General features: G+C 46.4%; 2 protein-coding genes across 2 annotated transcripts in view; one reads left to right on the top strand and one right to left on the bottom strand.

The window, feature by feature from the left end:
* Positions 1–12,637: 12,637 nt before the first annotated feature.
* Positions 12,638–13,749, bottom strand: LOC142571093 (glycerophosphodiester phosphodiesterase 1-like). The gene has a single exon (XM_075679385.1). The coding sequence runs from the start codon at positions 13,747–13,749 to the stop codon at positions 12,814–12,816; it is 936 nt and encodes a 311-aa protein (XP_075535500.1). The 3' UTR covers positions 12,638–12,813.
* LOC142571094 (uncharacterized) overlaps positions 13,693–21,973 on the top strand; it is a 66,948-nt gene continuing 58,667 nt past the window's right edge. Inside the window, exon 1 of the mRNA XM_075679386.1 lies at positions 13,693–13,770. The gene's annotated coding sequence lies outside the window, so the exon portion shown is untranslated. The remainder of the gene's footprint in view (positions 13,771–21,973) is intronic.

The raw sequence follows: 21,973 nt of genomic DNA, 5'->3' as shown, positions 1-21,973 counted from the left end.
CTTTCTTTATTTCACACTCGTCAAAATGCGGCTACCGCAGCCGGGATCAAATCCGAGACATCTTGCAATGCTATAGCCGCAAAGCTACCGCGGCGGGCACAGAAGTGTTGATTTCACGCGTCACCGCATCCGTATTGTGGCCTAGACGGTACGGTGTGCTTTAGTGCCGCTCTATTTCTGCACGCCCTGCGTAAGTTGTCCGCTTGACAAATTTGCATGGTGTTTATTCTTCAGAAATAGCAGAAACGTACCGCACCGTGCCTATTCGCTATTCGATCCCCCCTCCGTTATGAGAACTGCTACAAAAGAGTGGCAAGGCATTCACTCGTTTCGTGACTGTGTCGGTTATACCCACTCTCTGCCTCTTCTACCTCATCTCCCTCCTCCTCTCAACCACTCTATCTAGCTTTCCTCTAGACTTGCATGCTAGAAGAAAGGTAAGCGCTGCAATTTCTGCAATGCTCTTGCGGGGCGTTACGGTTTATTACAGCTGTCAAGACGCTAATGTGGCGACATCCAGGGGACTCCAGATTTACCCTCACACACGCTCTACATTCGATGCGATGGAAAGGTCCAAACGAGTTTCTAGCGTATCCATTCCTCTCTATCCCACTCCTGTGAAGTATACACACGCTCTTAACCACCCACCGACGTGGTGTACCAGACAGCAGCAGCAGCAGCAGCAGTGGGAAAGCCGAATGAAGAGGCAAAGAAAGCTTCGTTTTAAAAGTATCGTGCCGCGGAAGACGGACTGTGTGGCGACGACCGCTACGAGATGGCGCCAGAGTAGAGCGCTGTCTAAAGCGTAGTCATCTGTTCTCTGATGGCACGCGGCGTGCGGGTCCACCGGTACCAAATATGCAAAAAAAAAAAACGCTACATGAATCGCACCCACGCGTCACCCACGCACTGTCTCTCGCGATCTCCCGATCAGCGAGGCAATCGCGTCAACACTTCGCTCCATTTGCTAAGTGCCACACGAGACAGACTGTTTGCGCAAGCCGACATATTGCGAAGTGAAAACACCTAGAGTGCGGGGCTCAAATTTTGCATTAGGGAGCATCATAATCGCCGGTAATTTTGTTTTTATAGAAGAACTCCGCTCTAGTGCATTTCCTGTAACATGCTGGTCCACTTTATTAAGACATCGTGACGATCATCTAACAGCTTTTTATCTGTTTTGAAAGCTGCTTTCACTTTATGTGGGAGGTTTCTGTTTAGTTTGTGTTGTCACTTACCGAGCAAATGGCACCATGCGCACATATAGTAAGACGACTCTCAGAGAAGCTTCTGCGTCACTTTTTTAGTGATGGAGCGTTTCATACTTACCGGCCACCGTAAATGTGTCTGCATTGGCGTGAGTACGCATAAGCTACTTCTACGTTTTTTTTTTATATTTACACGGGGATTAACTTCGCATAGGAGGATTGCTCCTATTACAATCAAGTTCAAAGAGACTCTCTGCTGTTTTCTGTGGACCTTCTATTTTGTAGCGCAATAGATGGCCTACAATTCTAATGTCTAAAGATGTAGTGGTTTGTCTGGAAAGTGAGCGGAAATTTTTAAGATAGAATTTTTCGAACCGTGTAGTCTCTTCTTAAAACTCTGTGCGGACGCCGACATCACTGATCACTGGACGCGATGCCAACATTCGGAGGTCATGTATCACTGCACCACTCCGTTCACTGTGACTCCATTCATTTGCACCAGGCGGCACCAGTATCCAACACGCGCTAGCTGGAAATTATAGATTTACCCTCACACACAAAGAAAAGCTAGCAGAAGAGCATAAAATACTATTTCAGTAAACACAATGTTGTATAAAAGCAAAACAACTCGCCCTACGCGGCTTTTTCGTTACGTAAAGGTACACAGAACGGTTACAGTGTTTCCCCGTCGAACGGCGCCACATGTAATTATGCGCACCGCTTTAAGAGACAAACTAAAATACATACTTCATCAGTTATGGGATACAAGCACGCACGTTTCCGCAAACACGAGAGCTAATCTTCTCATTCGCAACAAAATTCAAAAACTTGTTCCGATCGGTAAATAGTCCCTTTGAGACAGTGTCACAAAGGTGTCTCCTCTACGTCCTCCCTTATTTCCAACCTTGCCTACAATGGTTCCTACCCCTGTGCCTAAAACATCCTATAGTATCGCAACAGCTCGCTCCCACCTTGTCGTAACCTTGGTAGACGTCGTAGAAGCCGTGGCTCTTGTAGCCTCGAGGCGAAGAGGGCGCTGCCGCAGTGTGGCCGCTCGCCGAGGAGTAGCCAGAGGATTCAGCCGGCCGCAAACTTCCAAGAGTCGCTTTCTCTGCCGTTCTCCGGCCGGACTGCTGCTGCAGCGGCCTCCGCGACGTTGACGCAGAGTCCGCGTCTGTGGGCGAGGCAGCGATGGCGACGCTGACCGCTAGTAGCCAGAAGATAGCGCCTCGCAAAAGTCGCTCTGTCCCTGAAACGAATAAAAGAAAGCACGCGCCAACCTCGTGAATGCTATATCGAATAATGAAACAGTCCGAGCTGAGCGCTGCGAGCGTAAGCGACGCTCAGTTTCCGTGTTCATAACTGCTGCAGGTAAATGCATTGATTTCGCATTTTTTTTCCAATGAGTACATCTCCCCGAGACGCAAACGACGAGCCGTCATCTGTGCGGAAAAAAAAAAAACGAGAAAGAAGCCAAGTGTCCGCACCCTCACGCTCAGCCCCTGTGTAGCGCAGTGATGCTAGCATTTAACGCTCCACATATCGGAGCGCGAGCTGCATTCTATACATCCTTCTATGTAAGCCCCTTGCAGGATGCACGCCTTCAGGCGCACGAATGTTCAAGGACGTAGGCTTGTGTATGAAGGCCGTGTAGGGTTAGAGCTGTGCGCACGCGTATCCGCTGTCGGCTCTGGTCTCAGCGCAGCAGAGACCAGAGTGCTAAATGTGCTTTGTGCGTTTATCGTCATTTAAACTATACTAATCTGATATAACGTATTAAATATCCTAATAAACAAGTTTCTCTTATTTTTCATAAAGAGCTTGTCCCTGACTCTCACCAATTATTGGTCTTACGCACCGCATGACCTGCCCAAATCCAATACATGTTATCAATCTCAGGCATACCATCACCTACCCTAGCATACACTCTAACCTTGTCGGCGTCTTATTGCCTTTGAAAGTTATGGTCATTTTTCGCCACATCGCCTTCCGTGTGGCTTTTAGCCTTCGCCCATGTTGATTGCGATCCGGCTGATTTCGGCCCAGTAATTTGGTACTAATAGAAGGCATAGACCTTTTTTTTCCTCCAACAGATATGCGGCTGTTGCATTAAAGGTCATCTCAGCATATCTGGGTACCGAAAATAGGAAATTACGGTCCGTAGATTACATGGTAACGATCGTATTTGAAATCTATTCGGCGACATTCACAATCGTGACCGACAGCGGTCAGTAGAAGAATCGACATTTGGGCGAGTTGGTACTGGTTGAACACCTTCAAGGGGCAGCGCAAGACGGCTAAAACAAAAGGGAGGAAACACACAGGACAGCGCTGTCCCTTCAAGCGGTCACCCGACCTACCGTGACAGGCAACAAATGAGCTACTCTTGGCGACCGCTATTGACACGGGCGAGCGATTGCTGCCATTCGCAGTCGTTCGCGTGTGGTCGCACCACCATCGCCAGGTAAAATAAGCGTTAGCCTGTACCCACGCCCTGCTGTGCTGCCTCTAATTGGTGCAGCTGCTGGGCAACTCCGGTCGCGGAGCTGAGAAATTGCTCCGTCAGCCACTTCACTTAACTGGACGCTTCCCGCCCAAAACGACAATTGGCGCGAAGATTGCTTTGCGACAAACTTGGTGACGCAATCAACTGCAACCGCTGCAAGCTGATGTTGGATGTGAAAATAGCTGCAAATTTGTACAGGCGATTGGGTGCTCTTCTATTCGAAAAGGGCACTGCAGGCGCGGGCGAGATGCCGTCGCGAGCAGCACGCTTCGAGTCACGCGCTTGCCGCACCACAGTGCACAAACAACTACAAAACGGCGGGAACAACTGAGGAACCGTAAAACGCAGAGCGCGCAGAATCACCTTTGAAAAGGAGTCGCGCAGCAAGAAACGAAGGAGAAAAAGAAAAGTAGCTTTGTGTTGAAGAGTGCGGCGATAGCAGAAAAAAAAATTCAGAGGATGCCTAAGCTGCGCCTTTAATAGAAGAACGCGATGGCGTTTCCAAGATCCCTGACTGTTTCTCGCGATTCCGGGCAACCAGGAAACGCTGGCGGCGAAATCTACGCACGAAGGCGAGCTTTCTAGTAGAAACGCGGCCTCCGTGGGCCGATCTACGGTTATAGTTTCGCCCTTTTGATATTTCAATCTAAGAACATTTAATATAAAGGGCATAAGCTGTCGGTGTTTTGTTTCGTGCCATTATCTTTGTGAGCTATCATTCTGAAAATTCCGAAGAATAATCCTGTAAAGAACGTGTCAATGTATGACCAACTTTAGCTATAGAAGAACAACTTCAGTGTCGTATAAAATATGCGTGGTTCGGGATGACTTTCTCGGCCTCGGACACCGACGCCTACGCCTACGCCGACACCGGATTTTCTGCTAGACGGGGCCCTTAACTCCATAGCGTTAAAGAAAAATGAGCTCTCCGCCCCGATGTGGTAGGGGACCGGAGATCAACCCTGCTTGTGGGCTCTTGTTGTGTCAAGTGGAGAGAGCGTCTTTGCGAGGAACGGCTTGAGCAGGCGAGCTACCCTCCCCCGATATTTTTTAAATCTCTGCTGCTAATAAACAGTGAAGAATTATTGCGGCGAAATGCTCCCTTAATGGCTCCTTACAACTGGTAGTAAATAACCAAAATTTTCGACGACTACTATACTGAGGAGTTCTTTAAGAATCGATAGCAATGCCGTCTTTACTAAGCTATCGATAGTGTCTTTGTTTCCGTGCTCATGGACGTGTTCAGCTGTGGAACTTGTCCAAGATGGCAAAAAATTAAAAAAAAAACGTGCACGTGGTAATGCATATCAAAATGATTATGGCTGAAGGTTCCCTGACTCAGACGCATTAACCTCTTTCGTCAATTCACCAGTCTGGAAAGAGGAACGATTCTCACATATAAATTGCATTCGCGCTGTGCACGCAACGATAAAAACTTGTGAAAGACGGAAGTCGATGACCAAGAAAGCAGTGAAAACTACATTCCCATTCGTGGCACTGTCGTCAAGAAAGGGAACCCGCATAAATTCTTAAATGTTTGCTACTTCGCTTCAAGTTTCAAGGGGTCACGAAAAATCTGTCGTGAACCATCGTTTCCTTTCTTGTAATAATGATAAGCCGCCACAAATACTATATGAAAGAGGACAACCTTGAAAAAATAAGCTTATCGATGCTGTCAAGTGAAAGTTATAGATGCTGTCCTGTGGAATCCTAGATGTGGTCTCAACCTTTTCAATAAGCAACATATATGTTGACTTCCTGCGCACAATCTGTTTCAAAGCCGGCGGATCGCAACGGGCTAAAGTAAACTGTTTTTGTTAGTTTTGTCTTCGGACACGAAATATATCCTTGTGTATACCTAATGGAGAAGTAACAACTACATGAGGATGAAAATCATTTTTCAGATATAACGAAATTTCATACGCTCGCTAAACTTACCTTTAGTGTCGGTTGGCCGGTGACCAAGGAAGCGGGAAACTGCAAGGCTATTTGTCGTGGATAGTCGGCGACCATATAGCAATGACGGTAAAATTGAAAAGCGCATTTAGTTTTCAGATCTTAATGTGTCCTCATCGACCCACAATCACTTGAATTATTTATAAGCTTTCCGCGGGTGCAAAGAGACGATAGCGCACCTTTTGTGTGATTGTCATTGTTTCAATGAACAAATAAAAGTCCTCAGCGCCACGCTCTACAGGATTGACAACCGTCCCCTTATGGAAAGCAAAATTCTTGGACCTTGGTCTGAGCCTACGGCGGCACGAACTGTTCTAAAAGCGCTAGTGCGCTTTTTGAAGCAAACAGGAATCATTAAAAAACTATAGAATGTGTGAACTAATGCGTTCCTTTTCCTTCCTTTTATTTTTTATCTTCTCTTGTTTATTTATCTTTCCTGCCCTTACCCCATCCCCTGTGCAGAACTGCGAAGAGGACACTTCATCTGGTTAAGGTCACTGCCTTTTATTTCTTGCTCATTTTTCATTCCTTCTAACCTTTCGAATAAGGCGCCCGTTATGTCCTTTCCAATCGGCTGCTCCATAAATCTACAACATCCTACTTACTATACCTTTGACGTTTTGCTCGTATATATATTTTTGAGAATGTTGGAAATACAAACTTTGCACTCACTTCCTTTCCACTTTAATGTCGTGATCGCTTCGTACTCGACCCATCTTCGTAATGCGCCAAGTACCACCAGTTTGATTGTGCGTCCATCTTATATGTAGCTCATTTCCGACGAATACATTTTAAAAGACCGAGAAATCAGCAATAGCAAAGAAATACGCGCGCACGAAACTTAATCGCCTGCGGAGCCTGTCACTTGGACATCACTTCCTCAACTCAATCGACTACTTCTTAAAATCAAGACTTCCACGTCATCTTACCCGTCACTTTGAGACAAAATGTCATGGACTTCTGAGCGTCTCGCACACCAATGGCTACGTGTGCCACGTTAGACTGACCAGGGACGCGTGTTGTGATCACTTGGGGTGAGTTAGAAACTATGAAATAGACTTTGTTGGAACGTGCAAGTGCTGGAATGTGCAAGGCTCCGTTTCCCAAGACCCACTACACCTAGAAAACATTACTTGGTTCTATGTCTTCTGTTTCGAAGCAACGTGAAGTTTTACTTTACTTTTGTTTCATATTTTTTGAAGACACTGCCTTAATTGATAAGCTATAACCTGTTTACTCATGAATACCATCATTGTGTTTCACGTGTATACGCCATGATCGTACATTTTCATTTTTTTCCCACTCTCCTCCTTCTGCTTGGACATTTGTATTCCCGATCCCTTTCCCTGTGCTAAGTAGCATATTTGCGTCTTCGTATACGCCAGTAGACTTCTCTGCATTTTATTAAAGAGCTTTGTTTTCCTCTCTCTCTATGCAGATCATTTCCTTAGACTTCATAAATTATATTGTTACATGCTATTTAACGTTTCTGCTTAGTGCTTAATGATTTCTTGTCGAATCGCTGAAACTGCCGCACGTTCGGTTTTGTTTCTTTATTCTTTTCCCTTGTATTGAGCGTCAATAAACGTTTGCGAAAGCTTCCTTGGACCAATGCTCGCACATTACCTTATATTTATAGAATAAATCATCACTTGTGGAGGAGTCTGCGACAAAATAATCTCACGTTTCCAATCACATCCAAATCAATCAGTAAATCAGCCTACGATTTCAACTCAGCAAGACACAAGCTTTCTCTTCTATGAGAGCAAAAAATTGTTTAGTGATAAAAAAAGTAAACTGAAATTCTGCGGCAACGCGTGCATAGTAGGCGTACATCCATAAACAAGTGTGTAGGGACCACAGGCTTGCCGAAAAAGGTCAATCCATCTGAAATTACAACAGAGAAACTGAAATTGACCAGTTCTCTGAAACGTTCGCAGTGCACCATTTGTATTGCGGTCCTCAATTTCAAGTTACACAGAGAGGCGGATTAGAAAATGGATTTATCGTGGAATCCAAGGACGACACTACACTTTCGCTTGGAGTAGTACATATTCCTTCCCCTTTTTCACACGAAAGAACACTACGATGAGAAGAGAAGTGGATGCCAAGCGAGGAATATTTGCTGGTCAATGCAGGTGTTAATGTATCAAAACTTATATTAACCAATGACATGCTATAAATCAGGAGTTATGGACCAGAAATGCGTCTTGATACGCAAAACGCGGTAAAATGGCAGCAGGCCATTTATCTTCCGAACTGCCCTGTAGTCGTTGATGTTTCCTCTTTACCAGTGCAAGCCACTTGCGGGTTCACTTCTAAAGTTGCGCAGAAAAGGACGGCGCTATATTTTTTGGCAACGACTTCTAGCCTTCTTAAACCAAGAAAAATGGGCTGGAGGGCATGCGACGCGTAAAACAGGTTTTGATGCGATTAGCATTCTTCACAATATAAGACCAGCCCGTTTTTGTTTCCCCGCTTCACGGACCAAGACAACACGCAGTCAGCGCTACCAACAGGAAAAGAAGAAAAAAAGGTCACAGTAAAAGCCACTAAAGAATACGCGTCTTAATCAACACAGACGCCAACCTCACTAAACCTTGGAGGAGGGGGGGGGGCGCTGCTTGCTGCGTAGGGCCTGGAAGACGAGCGACGGCTAGTGGGCCCGACTAAAGCGGCAGCAATAGCGTGCGGTTTCCTGGACGTGCGAGACCGCCCACCTCTGGCAGGCAGCAATTAGCCTTTGCTGGCTGTTTTATGAATAAATGTTCATTTATCTCTCTTTCTCTCCGGCTAACTAGCTCTCCGACTAAAAACCAACTTGGGTCGCTGGTTATGTGTCACTGGGGTATGCGTGCCACTCTTCAATGCACACAGGCTAATAATACACGCCTCATACATGACGCCTTTGAGCGTTAAAAAGAAGGTGTGTCGCCCCACTGCTTTAATGCTAATAGCATTAACGCTGATTTTCATCGTGAGATCGGTTCTGGAGCATTTTTAATGCTCCATAACCGGAACTACCACCAGCCGGTACTACCTCTGGTTAACTTCCCTGCCTTACTCTGCATTATTTTTTTTTCTCTCTCTCTCTGTCCATCGTTATGTGTGCCTGTTTATCTATGCCTCTTACTGTCTTCTCTGGATATACTGCATAATCCATGGTCGAATGGGTAGCGCACCGTGCGGCTGTGCTGAGGGAATGGGGTTGGAAATTAACTCTCGTAACAAGTTAGCGCAGTGGACATGTGGAACTGTGTCTATGTTCCGCTTTTCAATGAACCCCTTTGACGCCGATTTGGGTCACTGGATACAGTAGCCGTGTGCCGCTCTTCAAGGAACCTCTTTGAACGTTAAGTTGGGTGGCTAGGTATGTGTCACTGCGTATGCGCCGCTCTACAATGACAAACAAATTATCCTTCATATTTCTCGGATACTCGGCAGAATCGAACGCGCGCCACGCGCGGACTTTGCGGCGGCGTCGCCAGATGGCGCAGCGTGTGCGATAAGAAGCGCGCGAGAGGATCCCGGCTGCGTACATGTTTCGGCGCTGGGCATAGGGTGTGGAGCTACATTGCTTCAATACTCATCGTAATAACGTCGGCATTCATCCTGGGACGTGTTCTGCCGGATTTTTTTTTATTCTTGCCTATACCTGCGGCAGTTAACATGCGCCACGGCCGGCATTTGAATCAGAGAGGATGGGTTTCAGTAAAATGAGAAAATAACCAGGGCTCTGCGATTCTTCCATCTCTGAACTCACCAACTGCAACATAAACGTTCTGGCAGTCAGGACGCCGCGATCGTTGTTGTAGCCTCAAACTACGTCTCTCACCCAAGGTTGGCCACACATGAGGTAGTATAATAGCCTGCTGCGGAGAACAAGCATGACACAGATCACGAAGCGCACCGTTACATGCGCGAAATGAGAACGAAAAAAAGAAAAGAAATTGACAGCAGCCTAGCACAGCCTTTTGCAGAATCGCAACCCAATTTCTAGAGAAACAGTTTCTTTCGAGCCTTGCATAATGTAACAATTTCAGTTGCCTGTAATTAACTCACACCTTTTAAAATGTTGCCCGTACATGACAGGCCCGTTTGCAAGCTTGCCTGCAGATTACGCTTTTGAGCATCTATAAAGGAATCTTGGAAAGGCAGTAATTGGCATATACACATTTATTTCTTCTGCAAACAGTCATAATGTCGCCCACGCCGTCTTCTTGCTAAATATTATCTAGGTTAAGTTCGTGGTGCCTCCATGGCAGCGGGATAAATTCTGCAGTGTTCGTAATACACACTGACAATGCTCCCAAGTTGCTCGTTTACGAAATGTATTGCTAAGGCAGTAATTAGTCCGCACACTTCGAACTTCGCCTACATGTAGCCCATAAGGTGCCCCTAATTTAAAAGAAAAATGACTTACACAAGAAGAGTTTAGTTTACCGACTGCTCAGCGAAAACCTGCTACGAACTTAACTAACTTGACGAATTACAATAGGGATGAAACGAGTGTTTATTAATTACATACAACGCTTCTAATAAACAGTGGGACGCTAAAGTTTGGCGACACGTTGCACTCAAGACAACTTACATTTTCTTGAGAAGCAAGCTTGGTTCAATGTAGAGTCATTTCAGGACATTGGGAAACATGGATGGTAACAGCAGTATGACGCTATCAAAACTTCCTTAAAATTGTTTCTGCACAGGCTGTATTTGATCCACATATATATCAGTTCGTACACAAATGTGCCATAGCGCTCCCTCGATATTCGGTAAAGTTGATCTCAGTGGCATTTGTAGTTACGCGAGGACAACGGTATAAACTTGGCGAATAAACACACCCGCGGTATAGTTGCATGCGTAATTTATTAGACAGGCCGTAATTAACCAAAACACTTAGAAATTTGCCAACACGTTACACATCACTTGCCCCTTATTTTCGCAAATATCTAAGCAATGTACCTGCTATTGTTTATCAAATACATCACTTAAAGTAATCACAAGCCTCATATGAAGCATGAAAATATGATAAATATGATGAGAGCCCTATAATTATTTGCAACGTTTCCAATTAAGCCACCAACGTGAAAATATCGCCAAAAATTACATTGAACGTTCTCGCTACTTTCTTGGATATGAAAGTTGGTGTCCACTACAGTTGTTTTAGGGGACTCTTGGAAACGCTGCGGATAAAGGCAGTATGACACTTTGGAACATTTTAATAAGTGACTTTATACGGAGAATAAACATTTATCTCTCGTCAGTCATAGGATGCTGCCTGCTTCAACGAAGTATAAAGAACACGCCTGAATTGCTTAGTTCATCGCGGAAACCGCGAAAATGCACGCCCCGTCATATGCCGCATAAAAATTGCGGAAAGAGAAAAGTCGAGTAAAAAAATCGGAGGACGCTTAAGCTTCGCCTTTAAGAGTGGAATACGATAGCATTCTAAGGTCACTCACTGCTTCTCACGCTTCGCGGCAGCTGCAGCTTAAGTAACCGTGATGTTCACCGGGCATCGCTGGCGGCGAATGGTATGCACGAAGGCGAGCTTTCTGATGGAAACGTGGCCTCCTGCGTGGGCCAATCCCGGAGGTTGTGCGCGGCCGCGGTAAACCTCAAACAACAGTCGGAAAGGGGGTTTGTCTTTGAGGTTCCGTGTAACAGAATTATGCTTTCTCTTATATTCAAATTACATTCCGATGCAATCTTGTTTGTAGGCTGTGTGTTAGTCGTACTTTCAAATTTTCTGGCGAATTTTACATTGACAAAATTTTGTGCGACACGGGGCTCTTAACGCTATCGCGTTAATATTTTCAAAGCACCCAGTTAACCGACACACTTCACGCATTCGGTAGACGTCACCCATAGAGTGGCCCCTATTTCCTCTAACTATTAAATCTCTGCCGTTTTTGGTCGCCCTAGGGAAGCGAGGAAGCATCGTTTGCGTTTCATATAACGCCTCTAAGCGGGCCGACAACGAAGGTTCACCAATTTGCATTAGACATGTAATCGGTACACAGACTTCGAAATGTAGCTGCGCATCGACTCTAATATTAGCGATACTTCCACAAAATCTAAATTTTGTCAGTAATGTAGTTTTTACAGAAAACTGTGAATACGTACATAGGGCGATCATTGTTGTTTTATGTGAATATTTAAAGCTCGCCTGTGGCAGATAGCATAATTCTTGTCCGTGAGCTGGATTATTCGAAGAGGCGGTCATTACTTCCACGAGAAATTAAAACACATATTCAACAAATTGACAAAAAATCCATAATTAACTTAATTAGTTTATGGCGCATATTGCAATTTGCGAATTGTAGCCGGTCAGCTAGCAAGAAATGAATTTCCAGGACGACACCAGTTTCTAGATATTCTTTTCCAAATTGTGGAACAAAATACCGGGACGTTCCAGTTACCTTTGAGCCTCAGTGAATAAAAGAGTGTCTTGCTAAAAAATTACGTTAAACAACGGTGCCTTCTTGCGGCATTTTTCATGGCGCATCTCTCTAATATTCAATCATTCTAGAAGTTTCTTACAAGTGCAGACGCCTTGCAAATCAACGGCTACAATTCGCAAGTTGCAATAGGGGCCGCAAGGTAATGAAAAAAACTTAGTGCATGTTTGTTAATTATTTGAATGTATGTTTCGATTTCCCGAGCAACTAATGTCCGACTCCCTGAATAATCCAGCTCAAGAACTAGAATTATGCTATGTGAACGAGGTTATTTTGGAAAACTCTATAAAACTTCAAATTTATCAACCTGTAAAGCGTTTTTGAGTGCTTGCATTTGTGCTTGTTATCAGCTGGTGCTCTTCAATATGTCTTCAGGATGAACATCGACCACCTGGCCCGACTCGTCATCGCGTTTCAAGGAAAAAAATGTGATCCATATTTGTCGAATTAACTCTCAGAAAGCCGGTGTTGTTTGTAGAAATAGCGTAAAGTTGCAAAGACCCAGTTTTGTTTGTTTATCTTAGGCGTCATTTTATAATCACCGTGCTCCTGGGCTCAGGAACTCAGTCGTGCAGATCACCTTATAGTGCCCGCACGTTCCCGCGCGGATGCATGTTGGCATAAAAAAAAAGAAAAGGAGGAAAGCGAATAGGCACGAATAATTGTTCAGCGCGCGTGCTCGCTAGACCTGGCGCATGGTATCGGTAATGATGGGGACCCGCAGTTTTCGGCGTAGGAAGTCCTTTTCGGCCGCATGGTTGGAGGTCCAGGCGATCACGTGCACACCCCGTTTGCGCCAGGCGCGCACGTACTCGGGGCCCATCATGTTGGTGCTGATCAAAACGGCCGAGGCGCCGGTCAGGTGAGGCAGCAAGCCGGTGTGGAGGGCCTTGTCGAGCAGCCAATCGGCCACTTGCGCCGTCCAGTGGTAGGGGCGAGACTCGTAGTACGGTCGCGTGTTATTGAGGTCCTCGTAGGTCAGGAATCCGGGCCTCCAAGTGAGCGCCGTCACGATGGCGGGATTTCGGCGCCGCAGGGCGTACACGAACTGGGGGTAGAAGGACGCGACCAGCGCCCGCCGATACAGCTCTTGTCGCTCGCGGAACAGCTTGTCGACGACGCGAACTGCGCGGTAGTCGTGCTTCTTGACGTCTATGATGAGCCGCATGTCGAGGCGGAGGCACTCCTCGACGGCTTCTCCGAGCGTGGGGACGCGCTCGGCCGGAAAACGCTGCGCGAGCGGGTGCTTGCACGAGGCGTCCAGTCGACGCAGCTCCTCGAACGTCGTGTCCTCCACCCGGCCCGTACCGTTGGTGGTCCGCTCGAGGGTCTCGTCGTGGAAGATGACGGCGACGTGGTCCCGCGTGAAGGACAGGTCGAACTCGATTCCGTACGCGTGGTTCTTCTTCGCCTCTAGGAAGGCGGCCAGGGTGTTCTCGGGGGCGTCGAGGCCGCCACCCCGGTGTCCGAAGACGGGAGGCAGCTGCGAGCCGTCGTCGCGCTGCACTCCGAGGATCACCTCCGAGGCCAGATCGTCGTCGACGCGCGGTATGGACAGCCGCTGGAAAGCCCAGCAGCCGAGAGCGACGACCATTGCGACGACGCAGTAGGAAACCATGACGTTCGAGGGAGAGGCCAAGTAAGGACGCGTGGATGCTTAGACGCTGGTTGCGACGATCCTCCTCGACGGCCTCTGAACGCCGGTTGTGCGACTAGTCCGTCTGAGGCGCACGTTCTTCTTCTTCACTCTTCTCGCGTGCTCGCGGCGGCAGGTTTGCTTGCTCGCTTGTTCTTCAATTGTGGCCCTCACCCACTACGGGGGATTGGCCAAGAAGCCGGTGGTTAAAGGTTAAAGTTATATGGAAGGGGAGAGAGAAAAACGTATACGTAAAATTATATCTGGATGAGGTATAACGTTCATGTTAATTAAAAAATAGTTTTAAGTGGCACGTATAGAAATATTTTTCTTGTAGTTATATATAAACAGGAGATCTTGTAGTCTTTTTTGGGTGGTATTAGAATAATTTCGAAGACACAATCAGGGATTTATTCATCTATCTAATTATTAATTTCGAGAATTCACACGGTAGCCTTCTTGTGTCACAGATATAGTAGCAAATTGCCACGAAGATGTTCCTGCGGCTGAATTCCAATGAAGAAGCCCCGAAGGAGACGATATTTTGGTAGTTAAAGAAATACCCAATTTTCGAAAAGAAAATTCTAATTTCTTCCTCTGATTTCTATATCGACGGCATGCTACTAGAAAGTGATCAATATTTTCAGGTTCCTGGCAGGTTAGACACAGAGGGGATGGCGCCAGACCAGACCTGTATAGATAAAATTTAATGGTGACATGCAGCATCGTAATTTTGTTATGGAGATTTCTAATTTATGTTTGAGACACCATTTATTTCCCATGAAATGGACAAATGGTTAAATTCTGACATTTGGGTTTTCAGTTTTGTAGAATCTTGGAAAAGAAAAAAATTTCTAAACCTTGCAGCAGTGACATAAGCCGAAATAGGCATAACAGACATAGCTGGCCCATCAAGAGAAATTCGCGCAAGTCTCCTGCCAGAGTTCCTACGAAGTTTACCTGCAGCTGAGTTGTAAAGCGCTGTTCTAAACCTTTAGCAATCTTATCTGATGATCCTAACAATTCTTTTGGTGACAGAAATACTGAGTCAAAACATATTTGGTTACTGGAACGGCCTTGCGAGGGCGGAAAAAACCTAAACAGTGCTTCTTTATTAGCGCTTTTCGATAAAAAATGGTACCGTTTTTTCTCATATTTATTCTTCGCTAATGAAATTGTTCTTTTAAACATAGCAGCTGCATGCTTATGGCTACTCCAATTAGTAGGGCACTGATTTAAGATGAGTTTCTTCCATGCAGCTTTTCGGCGTCTATAATCTCGTGCGCAATCAATATTACACCATGGACAATCGGTACTCCCTTTTGTTGATGAGACTACATATTCAGATTTTCTAATGGTACCTTTCAATATTGCACAAGGGCTCATCGCTTTAATATATCTGGCCATACTTGTCATAGAAGCCAAAGTTGACAGTAAATTATGTTTAAATTTTGAATAGTCCACAAAAGTCTGCGCATGTTTACTTAAAGAATCAGCTGCCAAAAGATAATGTTAATATATTTAACGTTTTCTTCATTAAAGAAAATTTTAATGTTATCCGTCGATAAAGTATAACGCCAAGGAAGTTAGGAAACCAAATGAAACAGTTCAATAATAAAAATTTGGCAGAACCCATCTTACGATTACTGTAGACAGTAATGTGTTTATCATTGAACCAATATAGCCACACAATGTAATGCCCTCGTCGAAACTAGGCGCAGATGAGGCATGTACTGCAGTGGGTTTCCACTTTCACGCTTCTTTAAGAACACCCAGTGTTATTAAGCACCGAGTGGCCCCATGCATGGAACACTCGGTCTTCCATGCATGCACCAGCGCGCCACGCATGGCGCGCTGGTGCCTGCGAACGCTGAGAAACGCACCGTGCGCCAAGCGGGGTCCTCTCTGGCGCTTTTCTTTTTCTTCTGCAGAGGGTGTGCCATCCAGTAACGCTGCCCAGAACTCCGCGCGTGGCCTCTGAGACGAGAAGAGTGGCGTGCCAGTGCCTGTGAACGCTGAAACTTTTTCCCTCGTTTGCCGCACACACAGTGACCCAAGTTGTCGAGAGGTCTTTAGAAGAGAGGAACGTACCCAGCGCTAAAGCGACGTCACCTTGCACGACCATGTCAGCGCTGAAGAATCTTGTACGACACCTCCAAGCTGGTGCCGAGCCGTAAAGCCAAGAGAAGGTTTCTCAGCACATCATCGAATACGAGTGGGCCAACGTTGAGATCCTTGCGCGATATCGAGGTATTCAGCAACCTCTTCGCGCCACTTCTCGCCACTGACATGAGGCGCCTCAAGAGGCCATCCGTGTCTATACATTCAGAGACGCTAGTTCCGAATGAAATTCAAGACAGAATGAACACCCGTAACAATTCCTAGCGGTTGACGGAGAGCATGCGGCTGCGTTGGATTCTTTGCGCAAATTCTCAGAACTAGATGGGATGGAAGGCCGCCCTCAGTCAGCACTAGCGTAATTTACGATGTTGACAAGACCATTGCCAACACCGATCGGTCGGTCCTAGTCAAGCCAGCTACAGGAAACACCGTCATCGCAAACGCGTTTGGTCTCGGTAGGTCACGGAGTTTAAAGAATCCCTCTTATCACATCTAAAGGTTGGCCACTGTCGACATGCACTTCACCCCGTTTTACCGAAGCTGCTCCAGTGCTGGAAGTGCATGAAATTAGGCCATGTGCAAAAAACCTACCTTGTTATCTCGATGCGTTGAGCCCCACAGCACAGACATGTACGAGGCCAGTGTGCTGAAGTGCACACATTGGAGCGGGCTTCACGATGCATCCATTGAAGGACTGCCCTTTAATTCGAAAGGAAACACCAATATTGGAGAACATGATTAGAGACCGCTCTTCTCACCGAGAAGCAGCCACATCTTTCAAGCGACGACGATCCAGACGCCGCTGTCATTGAAGAACCTCGAAAGCCTCCGCACTACATGAACCACGTGCAACATCAGCATCCCTTCTGCCACCCAGCCAGACGCAGTCGGGTCTAAAGACAAAGGAACTTTTCACAGCACGGCAGTTATGACACTTGGCCTGAACCCCCGAGGCTACATGTGCCTTCTGAGCCAGATCAGACTTCAACAGCAAGAGACACTTTGTTCCTGAAGAATAGACGGTCCAAGATCAGCAAATTGTTGTCAAGCTCAGCTCTCTGGTGAGTGCTATTCGTGTTCTTCTGGACAAGCTACAGCCACCAACAACTCAAAGTGCGTTGCAACTGCTGGAGGCCGTCAATACAGTTCTCGCAAGCCTTGAAAGTCTACTGCTTGAGGACTTAAACAGCCGAACCATGGCTCGTCGACAAAAGCAGCGACTGTTCCGGGACGGTTTCAGGCTCATATTCCAACGGAATGTGTCTGGCTTGAGGTCACGTATTTTGGATTTCGGACAGTTCGTGTTTGAAAACCGCTTTCCTATACTGGTCATCTGTGAACCGAACTTATCAACGATCATAAGGCTATCAGGTTATGAAACTTTCGTTTGAACCATGTGTGCCCGAAGTAGTAACGTTCTGGTATAGATTCGCAAGGACCTTGCGTATTTCACCGAGCCTGTAGCACCACATGATGATAACCAAGACGTGTGTGTTACTGTGAAAAGCCGTTGACTTTTACACTTATTGGTGTCTACGTTTCCCGAAAGAATCAATTTGATCACAAAAGACTGAGATATATATTGGCTGCGATCCAGGTTCCTGGATTATAACAGGGAAGTTCAACTATCACCACCATATAGGGAGAAGCTCCAGGTTAAATTCAAGGGGCAGGTCACGCATACCCTTTACATCAGGATACAACCCGTGTCTTATAAATGATGGAAGCCCGACATTAATGCGAGGAACAACGTGCAGCTCACCTTTTTATATTTGACACTGGTGTCACGTTCCGTGACTTCGGGCATGAAGTGGTTCACTGATATTGAAAACCGTGGGAGTGATCTTATTGCAATTTATATGAGACTCGATCGACTAGAAGCTTCATTAGCGTTTTTCTCTCGCCAAGTTGACTGGTTAGCCTTTGAAGATCTAAAGACACATGCAAGAAACGTATCTCGCGCACGTTCAAAGACATAATTGCAGAGACAATGCAAAAGTGTACGCGTTGCTTTACACGTTCATCGAAGCGTACAGAGTATGACATTGAATTAGAAAGGCTTTGGGAACTACATCGGCGAGCTGAAAGGTGGTACAGGCGCAATAAGTCAAATCTCGACCTCAGAGTAGCTCGGCGCATGCAAAATAAGATACAGTGTCGAATAGATAAGGTAAAGGATCAACGATAAAGGTGAATATGTCAGTCACTGGGCCAAATTAAGGCCCCGGTCTCGTGTGTGGCGAACCCTAAGTGGTCTTCTCTCATGTCCCCATCAAGGGTACCCTTTTCACGCTCTTGCTCTCTATCAAAACAGCCATGAGATACACATTGCAGAGAAATTTTGCGCGAAAATGGCCAGCGGAAAAGCTTTACTCGCTGACATGGTTTTATGCGAGATTCCTGGTCCACAATAATCAAGTATGGACGCTCTATTCTCTATGGAAGAGCTAGAAGCCCTTATGCAACTCTGTACGCGTTAGTCTTTAGTAGATCTCGATGGAATAACATGCACTGATTTGCGCCACCTAGGTCAAGAAGCGCAACGATAACTGCTCAAACATTTTAGTAGGCACGGCCACTGATAAAAAGAAAAGGTGCGGCCTGCCGCGTCAGGCGGGCTGCAATGGGAGCCGTACTTGCATTCTTGGATGCTTGGCTGGGCCGAACGCCACTAGCTTGTTGGGGACGGGATGCGTCGGTTTCCATGCGTCGGTTCGAAGCGCGTTCCTCACGAATTTTCTAGGCCGATCCCAGACGACAGTCCCGGACTGGTGGCGCCGTGGCGGTTGACAGCGTTTTCGATGCACCCGGCAGGCCGCACTTTTTTTGTTATCCAGCGGCTGTATAATAGCTCATGGCAAGGCGGCGTCGTGCCACAGCAATGGAAAAGCATCCGCCTGATGCCCCTGCTAAAATAGGAAAGGTACCGCGGAAACTAGCATCCTATAGCACTCGCCTGCTGCGTGGAGAAACAGATGGAACGTATGAGCCTCTTGCGCCTCGTATAGCACCTTGAACAGCACAAAATTTACCCTGACTGCATGGCCGGATTTCAACGAGACCGTTCGTCGATTGACAACGTCATTGATCTATTGTGATCTGTAGAGAATCAAAAATCTGGGAAGCGATTATCAGTGGCATTCTTTCCTGATGGGAAAAATGCTTACTACAACGTTTCCCATCAAGCAAATGCTAGATGCACTCTCGAATATAGAACTAGCACCGCGAGTATTTTGATGGATCCGAAGCTACTGGACACGAAGGTCATTGCTGTATGCCCTGAAGATGGCCTGGCTACCGAACACTAAACGTGCCATGGCGTGCTTCAAGGCGGTTTTCTAAGCCCTATTCTTCTGAACCTCGCGCGTGTTGGGCTGGCCAAACTCTTACCGGAAACAGTGAGTGTCTCAATCTACGCCGACGACATCTGCAACTGGGTATCAGTAGTGACTCATTAGTAGGTTCGTGCAAGACTACAGAAGGCCGCAACACATGCATCTGGCTATCTTCGCACACAAGGCCTAGCCATATCGACAGGAAAATGTGCCTTAGCCACTTTTAACGCGAGAAGCGATGACTGCTTATCGAGTATGCATCAATAGCGAGCCTATCTACTGCAAAAGAAACAATAGGTTTTTCGGTGTCATTGTTGACGGGGTCTACTCCTGGGGCTATCAGGTTGCCCACTTAAGGAAGACGCTCACATTTATTGTCCACGTTTTCTGATGCATCGCCGGTGAAACTTGGAGATCATCAGTAGAATCTATGGTATAGTTGTACCGATCCCTTTTTATCTGATTCGTACGCTATAGCTCTCCCGTGCTTTCTAAAACTTTCAAGTCAAATCTTCGCGCAGTTCAGAGCGCGCAAGCACGGGCACTACGCGTTTGCCTTGGCCTTCCGCGAAGCACCTAAACAGCGGGAAGAGTATAACAGATCAACACCATCCGATCACATCTTACCGCCGACAGGCTTACGGCGCACATTCGCTACATTTGAAGGGATGCAATCATGCTCTTTTGCCTGCCTGCCAGAACGACGACCACAGGCGTCATTTTCTAACTTAGTCAACATCCCTTCTGTGTCCATACCATGGGGCTTCACGCCATTCGTGCGTTCACCGCTATCCTTTGCGGGTGTTTACGATAACCTGAAATGCGCCTTTCGTTCCAGGAATGAGAAAGAAGACTGACCTACATACCTTGACTTTGAAGCAAGCAACTCCAGAGTGTTTGCGTACTTTTAGAGCGCAGCTGTTAGCCTCTAGTTGGTGAGAATTTTTAATGTGCGGCAGCAAAAAAATTTAACCGGAAAAAAGCGCGTAATCAGGCATACAAAACACATCTCAGTATTCATTCAATAAAGATAGCACAAAACAAACATCAAAACCGCTCGATGGATGATAAGGCGCCTGTAAACAATGCGAGGCACGTTCCTTCTCCCCGCGTGTGCTTCCCGGTAAAGATTACGTGCACGAACGTTTATACAGGCAATGACATGTGGCAAGTCCATTGTGTACGTCTTGTGGCTGCTACGAGACACTTCCGCACCTTATATTTTAGTGTGCCGCTTTCAGTGCGCAGCGCATGTCGCTAGTGAGAAACTATCATCTCCTTGGCCTGCAGTGTACGACAAAGGACGAATGTTTGTACCCCAGTGGTTGTGCGTCTAAACGTGATCAGGCTGTTCGCGCTCTACTTACTTTTCTAGAGTTAACTAACTTAGGTTAAAGTTCATAGCGTCGAAACTATTCTATTCAACATTCTGTAGTACCGTGACCTTCAGCGACCGGCCCTACTGTGTGTGATTTGTAGTGTGTTCTACTTTAGTCTTTAGATTTGTCCTGCTGCTTTTCCTTTCCTCTTTCCTCTCCTCCTTCCTATCTTCCATTTCTGTGTTGCTGTCACCTCCCTTCTGAAGTGTAGGTAGGCGTTGTGCCCCTTCCAGTGGCAGTTGCCAAACCTGCTCCTCGCTTTCCCTTTCCTGTTAATTGTGTATATATGTTCAAAACAAATTACGTTTGCATAAGTTGCTCGGTTATATAGGGGCAACAGCAGCATACGAATCAGCGAGTGAATTTACCAAACTTTATATATAAAAGGGGTAGCTGCCTAGCAACTCATTCAGTTCAATGGAAGATCGCTATGAGTAGACCACGCAAAGTTAAGACTCCCGAAGAACAGCATGAATACTATGAGCGTGGAAGAGTGCAAAATACTAGCGCTCAACAAGGGTGTCGTGCTAAGACTAGGCAAAACAATAAAACATTTCATATCCCCATCGACGGCATTCGAGTGGTTTTACAACAGTTTCGATGGCTGTCCAGTTTCGCAGGGGTCAGGATGGTGAGTCAAATTTTTTTTTACTTTGACAGAGTCAGCATATATACCGATGGCTTTACATTCAGACCAGCTCCACCGGCGGTGCAGTTATCTCATCACGATCAATAAGCATAAGATACAACATTTCTCACGTCACAACATCGACCAGTTCGATGCTTGTTGCCCTCCTAGGCGCTGCTGATTATATTAACCGCCGTATTAAAGAACCGAGCTTAAGTTGAATCCCATGGTTCCTTTGATCTGAGTGACGCTTGACGTGAACTTGCCTAGGATACTCATGCGCTGCTTCTTCCGTCGCGTTCTCCACAGGTGTCATTTAATCAAGTAAATCATAGGCTTCAACTTAAGTGGCGTTCTTGAATACGGAGGTAGAAATCGACTTGGTAATCGGTGGGCAGTATTGTGCGGCTCAAAGGCGGCCCTACAATGTCCTTTGTCATCTCTTCGTCACGTGTCCTGTGAACAACTTTTGTCGGAGATATGAGAAACGCACCATCATGTGATTTCGAAAGGACACGACGTCGTGTTTCAGTGGCTGCTGGGTCATTTTAGTGTCTCCAGCAATGATCTCGCCCACGAAGCTGCTAGGAAAACACATTAAGGAACAAGCGTTGCTCCTGTACTTTTACCTAGGGCTGACGCAGCGCAACACATAAGCAAACTAGTGCACCGTATGCCATTGGAGAAGTGGCACACACCTGAATTAGATCCCCATCGACTGCATTCTTTCGATCCATCTGTGC

Source organism: Dermacentor variabilis, chromosome 2 (assembly GCF_050947875.1).
Source record: "Dermacentor variabilis isolate Ectoservices chromosome 2, ASM5094787v1, whole genome shotgun sequence".
Lineage (NCBI taxonomy): Eukaryota > Metazoa > Arthropoda > Arachnida > Ixodida > Ixodidae > Dermacentor > Dermacentor variabilis.
Note: the sequence above shows the minus strand (reverse complement) of the source record. Positions and strands in the feature narration are given on the sequence as shown.